Below are 18461 nucleotides of genomic sequence, written 5' to 3' on the forward strand. Positions count from 1 at the left end.
TAGCACGGCAGGTGCAGGACTGAGCTGCTGACACCAGGGGTGTGCGATGGGGGAGGGGGGGCTCCTCAAGGTGGCTAATCCTCACTTGTAAATCTCCTCCGCTTTCTCCTTGACCTTGGACTGATCTCCGTACTTCAGATCCTCGCAGGCTTCCCAGAATCCCAGATTCTCTCCTGCACAGGGAGACAAAAGCCAGACAGGAAACCAGCAGGGAGAAGAAAAGAGAAGAAACAGGTCAGCCAGGGCTCCCGGCCCTGAGCATCTTCCTTCCGCACAAGCCCGGGCGCCTGTGGGGCTGGACAAAACAATGAGCAGCCACGCCGACCCCAGGGCCCGGAACCTCGTTAGCCTATGGCTGCTGCGCACGTGTCTTTGACAGGAGCCTGATGGGCGTTGCCATGCTCGCAGCTGTGCGTGTCTGCTGTGATCACTGTTCTGTCCCCAAGGACACAAGCTCAGCTCACGCCAGCCCCCAGAGGCTGGCGTGTTCTCTGCCCTGGAAGTTAGTGGTAGCAAATATGCTTGAACAAGGCCACACATGACTGGGCTGTAAACACGCATTGCTACGTGATAGGGCCCCGTCTACAAAATGTGGTATATCCACGCAATGAAATATCATTCATTCGTGAAAAGGAATGAGGCACTGGAATGTGCTATAACATGGGTGAACCTTGAAAACACTGTGCTAAGTGAAAGAAGACAAAAGGACACATGCTTTATGATTCCGTTTATATGAAATGTCCAAAATAGGCAAATCCAAGATGATAGAAAGCAGGTGAGTGGTTGCCTAGGGCTGGGGGCAGGGAGGACGTGCGGAGGGGAGGAAGGGAGAAGAACAGGACATTTCTAACGGTTTCTCTTAGAGGTGGTGGAAGTGTTCTAGAATTATACAGTGGTAATGGGTGCACAACTTTGTGAATAAACTAAAACCACTGAATTGTACTCTTTAAAAGGCTATGTGGACTATGGCATGTGAGTTATATGGTATGTGAATTTATGGTATGTGAATTAGATCTCAATTTTATGATTTTTCAATTAAATGAGAAAACTGATGATTCATTTTTGAGGCATGCCATGAGGAGATCACCAATAGTGCTATTTTGATAATGCAGGGAAATCTTTTCCACAGATTTTGTTACTAAGTAATGCATGGGTAGGGGAGGCTCGGGGTGTGGTTTGTAACTTTGCCACTAGATGGCACCCTATCCACTCACTGGACAGTTGCTTCTGTCTGGTGCTGAAAGCACTCCTCTTCCCCATCCATCTACAGCGGGTTTTCTTATATCATGGCAATCAGGCTGGATCCGAGAGAGGATTTTCAAGAATCCATATGATAATGTAATGTGTTGCATCGAACAGGCTAATGGCATGTCCCTCGAGGTTACAGACAGGTGGGCCTTGGGGAATAAGCTGCTGAATGTTGAGGCTATAATGTGGTGTTCCCCAGAGCTGGGGACTTTGTAAGGAAGTAAATGAACCCCATAAAAGTAAATATTTCAGCCCTGGCGGTGTGGCTCAGTTGGTTGGGCATCCTCCCATGAGAAAGGTTGCTGGTTCGATTCCTGGTCAGGGCACATCCACAGGCACATCCCCAGTAGGGGGCATGCAGGAGGCATTGGATCAATGTTTCACTCTCATATCTCTCTCTCTCTCTCTCTCTCTCTCTCTCTCTCTCTCTCTCTCTCTCTCTCTCTCTTCCCCCTCTAAAAAAAATCAATAAAAATATTTTTATAAAAGTAAATGTTTCCGTATAAGTGTGGGAGTCAATGGAATGCTCAGCCTGGTGAAATCGGTCCTGACCTGACCTATGACTCCCCAGAGCTTTCTCGGTGCTGTATATTTAAGAAGTTGCAAGTGTCTACCTTGTGAGACCTCCAGAGATGGGATCGATCTAGAATGTGGCCGCACCCGTGCCATTAAAATCCGCACCCTCCTGAGCCCCTGATGGAAGCAGCGCTGGAGAGCGGCTATCCATTATGGCCACATATTAGAATCACCTGGGGAGTTTTCAAACCTTGGGAAACTCCACCCCAAATCAATTAAAATGGAACCTCTGGATGGGACCCAGGCGAGCCGTCTAAACTATCCCCAGGTGACTCGAATGTGCCGCCAGGGTCGAGAAGCGCTGAGCTGAAGGACATCAGGCTGGGAAACAACAAGGGAAAGCTTGCTGTCAGCCTCCCTCCTCGTCCGCTTTCCCCAGGAGCTGCACGGAGCGCCAGGCCCACGGGAGCTGGTGACCGCAGGATCAGGGTAAGGAATGGGGCGGCCAGCAGGGAGGGGGAGCTTGAAAGTGTGAATAACATTCATGTGAGCAAATGAAACTCCCCCCCACCCCAACCGTGAGGCCCCTTGGGATCCCTGTGCTAGACCCAACAGGAGTGCTTCTAAACGTTAAATCTTTTTTTTTAATCAAAGACCCACCACTGAATTCTTTCTTGAGAAAGTACTGGAAGCTCTGGCGCCCCTTGGGATCTCGAATCAATTCACTGAAGTTGATGGCCCACCGTTCCACACGCATCTTGGTTGGGATTTCCACCCTGCAGGGAGGACACAGTATAAATGCCCAGGACACGCCGTGGGAGGGGGGCTGTGCCAGGCGGCGGCCTGGACTGGGGTGAGGGCTTTAGCTCCCTCCATCCGCCCCCGGCCCGGAGCTCCACGCGGTCCCCCCACCCTCATTTCTGCACAAATGTACAACCCAAGCAATCACTTGATAGGGAAATGCATCCTCAGAGAGGGCCCCTGGGCCTCCTAGCAGGACCTGGCAGCCCAGAGGGGAGACGGACCATCACAGCTCTTAGCCTTCGGGCAAAAGAACAGGAAGGCCTGCGCCCGCCCGGGCCTGTGGAGATAGGCCCGCAGAAGGCCAGGCTGCACGCCGGGCCGGTGGGAGTTCCCGAACAGCACTGCCATGGGTGCCATGGCCACTGCCACCCCCTCGATGGCTGTCACCCACCGCACAGCTGGCCCTTTACCATGCTCCTCCTGCCTCAGGCCACATGCCCCCAGTGGACCCCGGTGCCGTCTCCGCACCTCTCTCCGGCTTCCTCTAAGATGCAGGTCCCATTCCGCTCAGTGTTTTAAAAGGTCTCCTTCCCTTCCCTCTCAGGACAACGCTTTTCCTGGCCAGGCGGCCTTGCCCTCTCCTCCCGGAGAGCCGAATGCCACCCATCCTTGTCCACAAGGAGATGCAGGCCGCCTCTCCTGTCTGATAACTGGGAGACAGGCACAGACTCCAGAAAACCATCCTAATGACCAGAGCCCCCAGTGGGGGAGGGAAGGCTCCCCCAGGAGGTGATTCTAGAGTCTTCTGCTCTGCAACTGACACCCCAAACTCAGATGAGTGCCCTCCTTAACCATCAGCTGCCCAGGGCAGGCTACCTGGGCCAGGTGAAAGGCTCTCCAGTTGTGCCTGCTTACCTGGCTGCATCCGGGCTACCTGTGTCCTCCCCATACAGGTGTGATGGCCTTGGCATTGGCGTAAGCTTGGTCTTATACTCCTACCAGCCCCCCCCCCCACTCCTCCACCTCCGCCTTCCCCTCTGACTTGACACTTACGCCCCTGTCTTCTTCCTTTGCTGGTTTACCCTCTCCCTCTGCATTACTGCCTTTGCCCCTCTTCCAACAACCAGATCACGCAGGCACAGTGAGCAGCAACCACCATGCAAAATGCACAGCCAGCCCGGCTGGCGTGGCTCAGTGGTTGAGCGTCGACCTATGAACCAGGAAGTCACTGTTTAATTCTCGGTCAAGGCACATGTCTGGGTTGTGGGCTCAATCCCCAGTGGAGGGTGTGTAGGAGGCAGACAATCCATGATTCGCTCTCATCAATGTTTCTATCTCTCTCTCTCTCTCTCCCCCTCTCCCTTCCTCTCTGAAATCAATAAAAATATTTTTTAAATAATAAATTTTAAAAATGAAATGCACAGGCAGAGCTAAGGAGTGGGCAGCATAATCACCAGGGCAGCGTTAGGGCCCTGTCCTCCAGGAGCTTAGCCTGACACTAATTAGACACCCAAGACACAAAGCCATAAAGATAATTGTCTTCTTTTCAAAAACAATATGTTGTTCATCGCAGTTACCATTTGACCCAGCAGCTCCACTCCTAGGTATCCACCCACGAGACACGAAAACATGTTCACACAAAAATCTGAATAGGGATGATCACAACAGCATTACTCATAATAGCGAAAAGGCGGAGGCAACCCAAATGTCCATCCACTGATGAATGGAAAACCAAAATGTGGTCTAGCCTTAGGGTGAATATTATTCAGCCATAGAAAGGGGCTGAGTACTAATACGTGCAGGATGCCAAGTGAAAAGGCTAATCACAAAAGACCACATGGAATAGGGTCTCTCGTATGCGAAGTGTCCAGAATCAGCAAACCCACAGAGACAGGAAGCTGTTTAGTGGCTGCCGGGAGCTGGAGGAATATTGGTGGGGGGTGGGGAGAGGAAATAGCCAAAGGGTATGAGAGTGGGGCTTCTGTTTTGGGTGATGAAAGTGGTTTAAAATTGCTTGTGGTGATGGCTGTACAACTCCATGAATATAGTGAAAGAAAAGATTGAATTGTACACTTCAAATGGGTGGATGAATTGAATAAGTCAAAAAGCTACGTTTAAAAACACCAACATATCCAATACATACAATTTGGCATTTAAATCCCAGAACTGGGTGTCATCTGTTATCCAAGGATTGCTAGGGAGGCAGCCTGACATGATGGCGTCATTGGACGAAAACTGCTCACTGTATTTGACGATCCTGCAAAGCAAATGGAAAAGATTTCCTAGGAGTTCAACACCCAAGAGACTAAATCCATGCTCGGGGTGCCTGGCCAGCCTGGCCTCCTTTTCTTATCGATTTGGTTGCCTACTTATTACTGTCTTCTCGGGGAAATGCTCGAACAGCACTCAGATTAGCAGGCATTTGACGAAAATCTGTCCCCATTCTACTTGTGAAATGAGGTGCTGCCTCCCAACCCAGGCCCTTTTTAATTTCTCTGTAACAGATTTAATAAAAAAATGCAGGCTCATGACATTGTATCTTGACGAGAAACCCTTTGTGTGTCTCAGATAATGTCCTACAAGGGACTGGGTCAGGGTAGCCTGAACGTTCAACAAACCAAACCTAAATTCCCAATGTGTCCTGATTGGATTTTAGATCAGAGGTTAACCATGGACACATTGACTCAGTGAGCACAGCCCACCTTCCCCTCGTTAGTTTGAAAGGGCGAGGCTAGGGACACAGGCTATCATGGATCCCGCAGGGTCCAGTCCATGAACTCTCCCCACCTTCCCGCCCACAAAGGAGATGACAGGCTTGTACAGAACCTCACCCACCCTGATTTTGCCGAACCCAAGACGAGACCTGGACACTTGCACCGAGTGGACCACCAGTAACTTAACCCCCCAGAGAGCGCTCTTGTCCTGCAGAGTTCATTAGGATCTTAAGTCAGTCTATGACCTCTCCAGTTTGCCTTAAAGCAAAAGTTCTCTTCTTGCCTATCTGCTGTTCAAACCTCAGCAAGACCAACAAAATAGGAACATACCCTCCAAGGGACACCGAAGACTTCACTGTGGACCTCATTAAGGCCTGTTGGTAATACATGATCTGGAAGAGACACGGTCGTTAGAAGATGTCCAACTGCCCCACTCTTGGGTGTCACTACACTGATATTCACAGAGGACCTCCAGAACTAGACACCCTATACCCATCACGGCATCCCATTCCACCCCTCAAGCCAGACACCTCAGTACCAACAGGGTTCAGGCCCACAGTAGATGGGTGATCCCAAACTTCAAATTAGGGGCCTCCTTCACCCATCATGTGTTGGTCTTGGAAGAGGCATCAACTGGGGTGTGTGTGTTGGGGTGGGGGGGGGGGGGAGTGTTCTAAGAAGCATTAAGCCAAGCTATGGGGACAGATGGTTAACCAAGCGGCTCTAACCTCAATGGCCAACTATTACCAGGGCTCTGTCTTGGGCCCTGGATACAAAATATGTCAAAATAGGCAATGTGCCACCCTGGGCAAATTCTGAACAGCCTTGTAATCATAGGACCAGGGGCCAGGGTGGGGATGCAGGCCCTACAGCATTTGATAGGTGCCTCGGACAGTGTCTCCAAACCCCAGTCCAGCGTCAGCCCCATTCAGATCTCACAGAAGATGCTTTGCCATTCTGTGCTGTCCATTCATTTGTAAACAGTCCTCTGAACTCTACACGTGGCTTTCATTTCATTGCCGAGTGCAGAGCCTCAAGCCCAAGTACGTGTCATGCGCTGGAGGATTTAAGATCAAACATCCCTGGAACTGGGAGGCGAATTACCTCTTTTTTGACAGCAGTGATTGTTTGTTTCTGTAAAACAAAGAAGCCAGAGCCATTAAACAGATGCCATGAAATCATCACAGTTCAAAGGCCCATTTGGAAAATAAAAACACACCCCCCATGAGAGAACTGTCCTTCTTCTCTTAGAAGACAGAATGTCCCCCTCACCACCACCTCCACCCTATGCTGGGCAACTACTGGAGAATTGGATCAACTAAGAGGCTTGGTGAAGACTTGGGGTAGGATTTACCACTGTGACTTGACCCTGCTCTTGACCCTAAAGCCAAGATGCAGGAAAGACCGAGTTTGGGATTGGTCCCCATCTACTGTCGGGCCTACCCAACCACCTGAAATGGAATGGGGAACCGGTTTAAGTGTCTGTTTCTCCTCTCACGGGACAGAGAGAGCTGAATGAATGGTGAGGCTCGTTCCTGATGCCTTCATAACAGCTTCACCAATGCCACAGTGGGGGACAGGGATCACACTGGGGCCCTGCCGGTGAGGCTCAGTGGTTGAGCGTTAACCTATGAACTAGAAGAACAGGGTTCAATTCCTGGTCAGGGCACATACCTGGGTTGTGGGCTTGATCCCCAGTGTGGGACGTGCAGGAGGCAGCCAATCATTCTCACTCATCATGGATGTTTCTCTCTCTCTCTCTCTCTCTCTCCCTCTCCCTTCCTCTCTGAAATCAATTTTATATATATATATTTTTTAAATGGCCAAGGAGGATACTGTTTTCCTCAGCCAGTTAATAATAAAATAACCAATGGCTCATGGAGCCCACTGACAACGGCTTATGGGCCAGGAGGTTCCCATCTAGGATGGCACGTACACGTCTCTCCTTTCCAATCCTTGCCGGGTTTGATTTTGCTTCATCAGATTGCTTTTATGTACTTGCTCTTCACAGGAAATCCTTTTCCCGGGTGGGGAAGTGGGGCGAGGTATCTCAGGAGGGTAAAGCTCAGGAGGGTAAAGCTCAGGTAGGTCCCTTGTTGGGGCCTCCCACACACCCTGACTTCCCCTTCATAGCCTTTATCACATCCATGATGTGTGTCTGTGTGACTCTCTAATGTACACATCACCCGCTAGGCACCATTAGAAGCAGGACGACCCTGCCAGGCTTCCCCAGCGTAACATCTGGGGCAGAGCAGATGCTCAGTCGATATTAAATTCACGATGGCTGTCGTGTGCTGAGGCCTGAAATAACAATGGAGATGTATTCTAAGCTTGAGAGAACATTTCTCCACTTAAAAAGTTGATCCAAATATTTTGGCAGCCACACTGATTCTTTGTTCCCAGTCTGTCTCCACATTAGGCCCCGTTTTAGAAGACACACACTTCAGGGGGGAAAGGACCCTGGGGCCACGGCAGATTTGCATGCAAACCTAATGTAATCAGACTCTTCTGTCCGCGTCTGCTGAAATGGATTCAAAATAGTACGGACTGGCCTCTGGCCTCTGCTCAAAGGGGAAGCTGGACTGGTGCATAACCACCACCACCTAGCAACTAGTGCAAAGCCGTTTGCACCTCGTGGAGCCCTGACACCTGTGTAAGGGAGCGAGGTTTTATTATTCCAATATTCAGCTCTGAGACTGGAATAGGTTATGGGCAACTTGGTCCACAACTCCTGGTCAGTAAGTGGCCGAGCCAAGATTCGAACCCAGCTCTGCCTTTTGCGAAGCTGAGGAGGGATCCATGAGAAACAGAAAATAGCCTGCTCCTCACTCCGGTCTTCTCCTTGCCCTGATGCTGAGGACGATGACAAATAGAATGACTCTGTCCAGCCATATCAAGTAAAATTAAAACAAAAAAGAGAGCTGGAGCCCCAACACCGAGATGGAACACAAACACAGGCAACGCTCTTTAATTCACGCTCGTGGAGGTAAAACAAACTCCCGGCACTGAGATAAATAAGATCTGGGCACCCGGTGCACAGCATGGTGACGGTAATTAGCGATACTGCAGTCCAGGCCTGGAAGCTGTTGAGAGAGTAGCTCTTAAATGCTATCAACACACACAAAAAAAATTGTAATTATGCAAGGGGGTAGAGGTAGGTGTTCACGAACCTTATTGTGGTCATGTTTTGCAATATAGACATGTCTCTAATCATCACTTCAACTTACATATGTTACATGTCAATATCTCAGTAGAGCTGGGAGCAGGGGAGATAGTAATGATGGTAAAGGCCTGTGCTCAGCAGCCAGCATCTTAAACACCCTCCTTCAAAGTGCCTGGGACCCAAGATCAAATTTCCTGTCGGCCACCGTGCTGCGGCCCAGGGCTCCTGCGTGGACCATCACAGACAAGTCTGCCTGCTGTTCTCCAGGCTCCACGGGGTCTGTCCTTTCTGGCATGTCTACTCTACCTAGCATTGTCTGACTTTGGCCTCAAATGCTTGTTTCTGGGGCCATTATCTCAGCCTCAGGGCTCAACATGTTCCATAGGCTAATGCACTTCATTGGCTTTTATTACCCTTTTAGGGCCCTGCCTCGGTGGTGCGGTTCGCTGTCAGGTTTCAGATTCCCGGAATGACCAGCTACTTTCTGGGAATCAGACTGCAGCGAGCTCTCTAATCATAAGATACAGTTGCATCTGGGGTCTCCCCACCTCCACCTGGAGTGGCCACGTGGATTTTAGCATTTATTTCTAGCTTTAAAGACAGCTGTCCATAGGCTTGGCTTCCTCTAGATCAGCGATTCTCAATCTGTGCGGGTCGCCACCCCTTTGGCAGTGGAACGACCCTTTGACAGGGGTCGCCTAAGACCATCCTGCATATCAGATATTTACATGACAATTCATAACAGTAGCAAGTGTCATTATGAAGTAGCAACAAAAATAATTTTATGGTTGGGTCACAACATGAGGAACTGTATTTAAAGGGCCAGAAGGTGAGAACCACTGCTCTAGATTGACACAGGGCATCTCTGTCCTTCTAGGGGTGTGAGGGTGTATGGGGGTGAACATTCTGGACGCCTCTAAAAGACCAAGAGAAAATCTGATGGGAAGGCGGGTGGAAAAAAGACTGTGGCTGTGGGGCTCAAACCAAGGCCAAATCCTGGTTCTGTGGTTTATTGGCTACATGACTTTGGATGCGTTTTTCAGCATTTCAAAGCCTCTGTTTTCTCCTTGGTAAAAGGAGATAGAAAAGGAAGGGATTAAGTGAGACAATAGACAGGCGACTGTGGCCAGGGACTTAGGGCTCACAGGCTGCTGCTGAGAACACGCGTGGCATGGCTTTGGCCCTACTTACACGATAAAATACAGGACGCCCCTGCAATATTTGGTACACACTACAAAAGTTATTTGTTGTTTACCTGGAATTCAAAAGTAACTGGCCATCCTACATTTTTATTTGCCAAACCTCATAAACCTATCAAAATTATTACTTAGCCAAAGGCCATAAGGAACATTCATTATAAATAAAATGAAGTTATTAAAAAATACACACACACATACTTGTAAGCAATTCGAGGTAAACCACCTCCTGATAAAATAATAACATTTTTTGACTCTGGAATTCACGCACAGATCCCCTGCCTTCCCGGAGTCGGCCCTCCTGGGCAGGGGTCATTTCTCTATTCCTCACCCAGGCGACACACTCTGCACAGGGAGATACGCTGTCTAAGGAATCTCCAAATGCCCTGCATTCTTGGGATTCTCGCTTATTATTTTCCGCTTGCAGATTTGCCCAAATAGGGACTGGGCCAGAGCTTATGTACACAGCTCTGCGGCCCACTCCTTGGCCTTGAGCGCCGGATGCGGGATGAGGGCTGCAGACAATAATCCCAGGGCAGCAGGGGTCAGGGCCCTGACCTGCGAGGCCCTCAGGCCACTGTGCCCAGAAGTGCGGGAGCCCAGAACAGGGACAAGCCAGGACCCTGGGATCAGGCAGCCAGGCAGGGATCTGCCAAAACAAGAGGTGAGGGGTGGGCCAGCACAGAGCAAAACACAAGACCGGGAGAGGCCTGAGGAATCAGGGTAGGCAAGCTTTGAGAGCAGGGAATCGAAAGTCAGGAACCAGGAAATTCAGAACTGTTGTGGTGAGTGCAAAGCAGAAGAGAGGAGACAGGAGGCAGGCAGCTAGCTATGCTGGGAGACACTCCACACTCCCACCACCCCCTCCCTCAGGGCAGGTAAACCCCGGAAAACAGGGAACACTGAGTCAAACTGGGGAAATGTTGCAGACAGATAAAACCCAGCAGCAGCCTCTATTTCCCTAACAGCTGATCGGGCACCCGCTGGGGCTGGCTGATGGGACAGGCAGGAGGGCCCCCCGCCTACGTGAGAATTCTTAATTCTTCTTAATTCTCCACAAAGGCCAGAGTGCAGACAGGAGAAAGGGAGCTGGTGCAAGAGAGAGAGAGAGAAAGACAGAGAAGGCGATGGTAAACAAAAGTAAAAGCAGCCCCTTGTCAAACATCAGCAGGCAGACAAGCCCTTTGCCCCGCACACTCTGACCCAGGCGGCCGGAAATGCCAGCATCTGGCAAGAAATGGGCTTTGAAAGCGGAGGGCGCCCTCTCCTCCAAGCCTGACCAGGGCGCTCTGCTGTCCACCTCTGCCCTCCCCACCTCCACCACAAGGTTTCCAGAGCTGCCAGCTACCCATAAAATATAAAAACACAAAAAGCACATCTTCCAGGCAGGTTCAGTATTTGCCTTGATGATTCTGTTTCCGTGGCAACCAAGCGACAAGGCCTCAGCAATTATCTGTCATCTGACGAGGGGAACGTGGAAAAGGCCGCCGAAGGCTGACAGTGTCATACGTGTATCAAAGGAAGGGTCACTTTGAGTTGTGGACAAGGGACTTAGCCACCCCACCCAACCCAGTGATACCCTCTGGGGACACGGAATCTCTCTCCAGATGGACTCCATCCCTGTGCGTCTGCCTAAGGCACTGGTTGGAGGTCCCCATGGCCATTGTGAGTTCTGGGTCCCAGTGGGCAAAGGTATACATGTCACAGCTGCCTCGTGACCTCCTTGTCCCTGCTTTTTCTTTCCCCATTGACTTTCTTCTCCCTCCTGGCTCCCACTCAGGCCTAAGGCAATGCCAAAGCTTAGAGCTGACACACTAGGCTAAAGAGGTCACTGACCCCTTGCTGCCCAAAGACAATGTTAGGCAGAAATCAAAGAAACCATCTCAAACTAGTTGCACTGGGGTTTAGGCTGGTTTACTGGGATCAGTGGTTCTCATCCACGATAATTTCCTCCCCCAGGGTGCATGGGACAATGTCTGGAAACATCCATGATGATCAGGCCTGGGAGGTGGGCAGGGAAAGGCACAATGCTCATGGCATCCAGTGAGTAGAGGCCAGGATATGCTAACCATCCTACACTGCACAGGACAGCTCAACACAGTAGTGCCATGGTGAGAAACCCTGCCCAGAATGCTCACTGTTTCAACAGCTTACGAATTGCATTTCTTTAAATAAGAAACCATCGTAGGAAATTGGCCATCCATCATAAATAGTAGTTGTATTGGGAAAAGAGTCCTTTTAAAACAAAAGCTTAGGAGAATCTTTGCAAAGATCCCACCCTATTGAGATGCAAAAAAAAAAAAAAGTGTGACATTCCAGGTCCTGTCCAGGATGAGGGTTTAAACCCAAAGTTGACTCAAGGGTTTTAAGCCTGGGGCCTATAAGCTCCAGGGAGTCCAGGAACTGGCTGAAATTGTATGCAAATGTCTGTCTAGGAGTCTTTAGGCAGAATGCTTTCATAACTTTCATCAGATTTTCAAAGGAAGAAGTGATTCCGAAATATCTGTAAGCCAGCCGTCTGGATCCCATTGGCTCCAACCTGCACTCTAGATCTCTTGTCTTTCTTTATGCAGGGCCCTTCCCATGGCCTCCCCGCCCCCAACACTGATGTCACAGAGCCCACCCATAGTCCTCCTCTCTTAGGCACTCTCAAAGGGGAGATATCACTGCCCCAACAGACACAGCTAGACAATAGACAGATGGACATCTTCCCAGACTAAGACCCTCACCTAGGCCCTGCCCATCCTACCAGCAGTATGCAGCAGAGACCTACCTGGTTTACCTGAACTTCATTCGGATTGGTCACTCGGTCCAGGCCATAGTCCAGCACGTTGTTCATTCCTGGCTGGATGGAATAAAAATAACATAAGGACCACTGCTGGGAGAGTCTCCAGTTTCTAATTAACTTTGGGTCTTGGCCAAGCTGCCAATTGTGACAGTGAGCTGCGAAGGGCTTGCAGCCTAGCCCACAGGGAGCTACGAGGGTGTGTGAGGAGAGCTTCATAAACTGTTCCACCACCACAGCATCCCCAGAACCTAACACAGTGGGATGGGGAGATACATGCGTGCACTGATGGACGGGTGGGTGGGTAAGTGGGTGATGGGTAGATGAATGGGTGGGTGGATGGATGGATGGATGGATGAGTGGATGGGTAGATAGGTGGGTAGGTGCATGGATGTATGGAGGGAGGGATGGGTCAGTAGGTGGGTAATGGTAGATAGATGTGTGGATGGATGCTCTGGTGAGTATGTGGGTAGATGGGTGGTTGCATGGATGGATGAATAAATGGGTAGGTAGATGGGTGATGGATGGGTGGGTGGGTGAATGGATGAACTGATGTTCAAATAACACTCTACTTCAGCAAGAGCTCACTGAGATTAGCACATGGGACTCCCGACTCCTCCCCGGTGCTCCTTCCCTACCCACAATGCAGAGCTTTAGAGAGTCCAGGCTTCTGCCGGGCACCTCTGGGATCTAATCCTAGTCCTGCCACTTCCTCGCTCCGAGGAAGGTCTTGGAAAGTACAGTCTGCACACAATTCCTTTCTGAGAAATGGAGATGCTCCTCCTACCTGCCAGTTCTTGTGAGGACTTAACAAGGTGGAGTGTGAAGCTCTCTCAGCAGAGGGCCGCTATTACTGAGCAAGGGATCGTGTTCCTTCCGAGACTGTGTGTGTAAATAGAGGCCTGGCCCAGAGCTGGGTCTCAATCTTGGTCAGTTCCCTTCTCGATCAGGCCACCCGCTCTCCAGCCAATCTTGCCTGGTCTCTCTCGATTCTCTGAGGCCAGCAGTTCGGGCCTTGCACTCTCCTCTGTGCTGGTTTGGCGCCAGGCACCCATCAAGTTCTCTTGTGATTAACGAGGGTGACTTCACTGGAGCAGAGACGGGAAGCAACTGGGCTTTCTCCCCATCAGGTTCAGCCTCATCAACAGGATCAGTCACATTTTTAGCTCAGAAGTATGGTGGCCAAATAAACTTTAGGACACCCCGTTCAGTTTGCATTCCAGATAAATAGCACATAGTTTGACTATATCATTTTGCATAAAAATATATTCCATATGTGTTTAGTAGAAGCATACAATAAGTATCAAAATATTGGGACATACATCATTTGCTGTTTATCTGAAATTCAAGTTTAACTGGGCATAATGGATTTTATTTGCTAAATCTGGCAACTTAGCTCAGCAGGCTACCATGCGGGCAGATGCTGGGCATACCGCCTAGGCAGGGAAGAGAAAGAGAGAAGTAGGAAGTGGGCGGGAGGAGGACAAGGAAAGGGATGGCCGTCCTCACCCTAGTTGTTGTTACATGTGGACCTCAGTCAACAAATATAGCAGCTACTTCCTGTGGCTGGCATTGTGCTCAGCCCTGGGGAGCCCGTGGTGCATGCGACAGGGACCCCTGCCTCCAACATCCCCAGCAGGTCTCAGGAGGAGGCAGTCACTCAGCAATTATTCACACAAATGATGAACTACAGTTATAACAAGTGCTACGAAGGGACAGTACAGAAGTCCAAGCCAGCCTTCAATGGGCCCTAACCCAGCATAGGGATGTGGGGGGCCGTCAGAATCATAGGGGTGTAGTGCCTTTGCCTACAGTGGGTTCCAGGAATTGCCCCCTCCGTCTGGTATAAGAAACCCCCAGCTTACCTGAAGACTTCACACACACACACACACACACACACTCAAAAAACACATGTATTCTCACACCACTTTCACCTCTCGCACAAATACATCCACGATCACACGCAGTCGCATTTATACACTCACACACTCTCTCACACTCAGACCCACTCTGAGGGCACACACCCTCACACTTCCACAGCGCCAGTGCAGTCATCTTGAGTCTTGAATTAGTTCTCCAACTCTTTCCCTTGAACTTGACTCATGCTTTTATATAAAGGTGGCCGCCCGAGTGCTCAGTGGTGCACCTGCGTAACCATCATCAGCACAGGGCTGCCCAGGCCAGACAGCCTTGGACTCAGAGCTGGAGCCGCCCGCGGAGCTCTATTATTCTGCCAGCCTGTCCAGTGCCAGCCCTCCTGGCTCTCTTCAGCTCTACAGAAGGGCTGCCCCGCTGCCCAGAACCTGCCTCCTCTCAGCCTTTGCATAAGTCTCAGCTGTGCCTATAGAGCTGTGGTCCCATCCCGGCACCCTGCCTTCAAAACTTCCCAGGGGGGCTGTCTTTCTGCTTCTGCCGGTTGGGGAAAACCCCAGGCTCCATTCATTCATTCATTCATTCATTCATTCATCAGGTAGCATAAGTTTTTGTTCCCACAATAGTCACCAGAGCCACAGCTGATGTGGTGTCTGGCACGCAAGGAGATGCTTGAACGGAGATAACCCGGAGCTGCCTGTCAGTGCCCAGGAAACAAGGGCAACGGCATCCTGTGGTGACTGCCAGCTGACACTCCACTAAGCCCCTCCTGTCCCTTCTCTTGCTCTCCTCACTTTCTCTCATCACCACTCTCTTCTCTAACATATCAGTTCAGACCCTTTGGTGCATGGGATGGAAAACAAATCTATATATATATATATATAAGCCCAGCGACCGTTACAGCAGAACAACCAGAACGACCGGTCACTATGACGCACACTGACCAGCAGGGGGCAGACGCTCAATGCAGGAGCTTCCCCCTGGTGGTCAGTGCACTCCCACAGCGGGAGCACTGCTCAGCCAGAAGCCGGGCTCACAGCTGACGAGTGCAGCCACGGTGGCAGGAGCCTCTCTCGCCTCTGCAGCAGCGCTAAGGAGTGGCAAGCCAAGCAGTAAGGAGCAAGCAGTCAGGTTGTTAGGAGCAAGGGGACCTGGGTTGCAAGAGGGATGTCCGACTGCCGGTTTAGTCCCAGTCCCTCAAGGGGTCCCAGATTGCAAGAGGGTGCAGGCCGGGCTGAGGGACCCCACCAGTGCATGAATCTGTGTACCGAGCCTCTAGTAATAAATAAAATCCCAAATAGTTTCATAAGCAAAATAAAACCAGGGAAAGAGGCTGAAGCAGGGAGATGAGTTTGGGTGGACAGGCCGGAGACGTCTGCTCGAAGCAGATCTTGGCTTGAATGTCACTTCCACCAAGAGGTGTTCCCAGATCCCCGATCTGACTCAGGACCCCGCCTCCCCCAGCTAGCTGCCCAGGCGCTCTGTACAGTACAGGTTCACCCGTGCAAGCTCCTGACCCTCCCTGAGCCTTGATCTCCCCATCTGGATAATGGGGATGATGCTACTCCCTACTTCATAGCATCATCCCCGGGCAAATGGGACCATCTGTGCCAAAAGCTTAACACAGGCACGCAGTAGGCACTCGACAACCTCTAGCTCGCGTTGTTTTATGCCCAGGACCTTCACTGCTTAGCTGGCACAGAGTCGGGGCCTCGTGAAGGTTCCACGGATTAGTGGACAGACCAGTGAACAGGGGAATGAACCGATTCGGTAACTGCAGGCCGTGTCCCACCCACAACAATGGGTCCCCCGTCCGTTCACACGCAGGCTGTTCCACACGCCACCGAGCCAAGTGCTTTGTCTGCCCGGCTGGCTGTTTTCCCAGTGAACTGAGAGTCTGTTTGGGTCTCTGGGAGACAGTCTGACGGAGCTGAGCTCCCGGGCTTCCTGGTTTTGCTCAACTTGAAGGCTGAGACAGACTTCAAACTGGACACGCTCCAAGCAGAACATGGCCCTAACCCCAGTGCTCTTGGGCCCCAAGAGGCTGTGAGTCTCTTAAGAAAGTGGAGGGAGCAGGACCCACAGGCCCTCTGGCCTCGTCTTTGACGATCCAGTTTCAACTTCAGGGAGCAGTAAGAGATTGGTGTAAAGAGTTTTGTGTCCAGGGAATTCTTTTACAACTGCTCCGCGTGCGTCAAAGCCTTGTTCTGAACTTGGTTCCCGGTGCTATCACGGAGGGACCAGGCTCCTGTGAGCCCTGGCAGCCTGGTTGTTAGAGCAGCAGTGCCTGATGCCACGCTCTCATGACCAAGGGGGTTGCAAAAAGGTCTTACATGCACTGAGACATCACGTGACATGGCCCTGGGAGAGCAGAGGATAGGGACTAAGAGAGAAAGGCCGTGCAGTCTGTGGGTTCAGATGCTACGGCACGCACTAGCTGTGTGACTCTGGCCGATAAGCAACATCCCTGAGCCTCAGCTTCCTTATTGGCAACAGGGGACTAATAACATTGCTTCCCACACCAGACTGCGAAAATGAAATAAGGCAGCGATTGTAGACTGATGCGTAGGGCAGTGTCCGGCACACTGAAAGTTCTCGACTCAGGTCGGTGGTGGTGGTGGTGGTGATCGCGACCATGTCAATCATAGTGATGGTGGTGATGGAGATGGAGACAGTGGGGGCAAGGTGGGAGGTGGTGGAGGTGTGCGAGGTGATGGTGAAAGCAGTGGTCACAGAGACACAGAGGTACCTAAATTTAGGTACCTCTGAATCATACAGTGGAGAGCCACTCAGCCAGCTGCCTGGTGTGGGGGCTGAGTGCTTACCCCAAGAGAACTGGAAAGAACTTGGATAACCTGTTTTCCATTTTGCTCCTCATAGGCCTCCGGAGCTCAGGGACAGAGCAGAGGAGAGGGACTGGGGCAGATCATGGGCAGGGCCAGCCTGGGTCACTTTGCAAGGGATGCATCCCCCCCACCACGGAGTCCCGCATGTGATATGGAAGCCATCCCCACCCTGCAGGGACCAGGATCCTCTCGGTCATGGGTGCCACCGGGCACCAGGGCATCTTGCCAAATGCGTGGCTTATCTGCCACTTGCCCTTGTCCTCCCCAAGGCCCCCCGTTTAGGAACAGACGTCTGCATGCAGGCTGGACAACGCTTGGTTCCCTTCTCAGACAGAGAGCTCACTCCTGCGCTCCAGTGCCCTGGGCTCGGTCATCCACCGTCACCCAGCCCCCGGCACCCGTGGTGGGCGGTGGCCAACTGGTTTACCCAGAGGAGGGGCGCTGAAACCGGGCAAAACCAAGCAAGCTTCTTGGAGATCAGCCCCAGGGCCTTAACCTTGGCAGCAAGTCATCGGAACCAATGCCCCCAAGATGGGACCCCTGTCGGGTATTTGAGTGTAGAAAGAAAATAAGCCAAACAGCCAAAATCTGATAGGCCTGACGCTCAACAAGGCGGGAGCTTCGGCACCTGGGCTGACCCGGCTTGCTTCCGGGCTCTGAGAATCTGGTTGCCTGGCGAGCAAGAGAACTGAAGGAGGAAGAGGAAGAGCGTGTGTGAACTCTCTTCACTTTTCAGAACGCTTTTCCCATCTCCCACCTCCCACGATCCATGGGCAGCACATGGGTCCGACACAGGCGTGAACGGAGGCAGCAGAGCTAACCCCAGGGGTGATGGTGACCCAGGGGTGATGGTGACAGCCCGCCTCTTTGTGCTGGTGGAGGAGGCCTCCATTCCCCAGGGGTGAGCCCTGACAAGTCCCGTCACTTATGCACAGCTTGTCTCTCCGGGCCCTTCAAAGCCCCACCGCCAGAGCTGCAATGTGCTCTAAGCAAGGAGGCTCCACACACTCTTCCTCCCGCCTCCTCCCACCCCAGCCGCGGGGGGCTGGGCCCAGGAGAGGGAAGGAGCTGGCCCTGCAGAGAGTCGGTCCTCCACAGCATTTTACTTTCATGCTTTGGAGCCTATGTCCTAGTTTCTTCCTCTTAGACTTCTTTTCCAAGGTATCCTGGCCCCAAAAAAAGGCCTCGTCCCCTTAAAAGACCAACTCATCCTAGTTTAATGAGGTTTAATGGCTTAAGGAATTTCACGTGGTCCAACCACCGCCAGATGGGCCACGAGCAGAGCCCATCCAGGTGCGCGTTTCCTCCTCCAGCCACCAGGCACTGGACGCTAACTCAACACCGGGCAGCCCCTGCCTGCCTCAGTGTTCCAGCTCC

General features: G+C 51.5%; 1 protein-coding gene across 2 annotated transcripts in view; it reads right to left on the minus strand.

The window, feature by feature from the left end:
- Positions 1-18461, minus strand: part of RGS9 (regulator of G protein signaling 9) — a 50630-nt gene that overhangs the window by 12811 nt on the left and 19358 nt on the right. The window contains exons 9-14 of one of the 2 annotated variants that reach the window (XM_059670078.1): positions 12364-12426; positions 6327-6356; positions 5553-5614; positions 4652-4765; positions 2425-2540; positions 86-173 (exon numbers count right to left, since the gene is read on the minus strand). In XM_059670078.1, the coding sequence (XP_059526061.1) occupies positions 86-173; positions 2425-2540; positions 4652-4765; positions 5553-5614; positions 6327-6356; positions 12364-12426 (473 nt within the window). Of the gene's footprint in view, positions 1-85; positions 174-2424; positions 2541-4651; positions 4766-5552; positions 5615-6326; positions 6357-12354; positions 12427-18461 lie in introns of both variants that reach the window. The other variant, XM_059670077.1, reaches the window with a different exon arrangement.

This window comes from Myotis daubentonii, chromosome 16 (assembly GCF_963259705.1).
Source record: "Myotis daubentonii chromosome 16, mMyoDau2.1, whole genome shotgun sequence".
In the NCBI taxonomy this organism is placed as follows: domain Eukaryota; kingdom Metazoa; phylum Chordata; class Mammalia; order Chiroptera; family Vespertilionidae; genus Myotis; species Myotis daubentonii.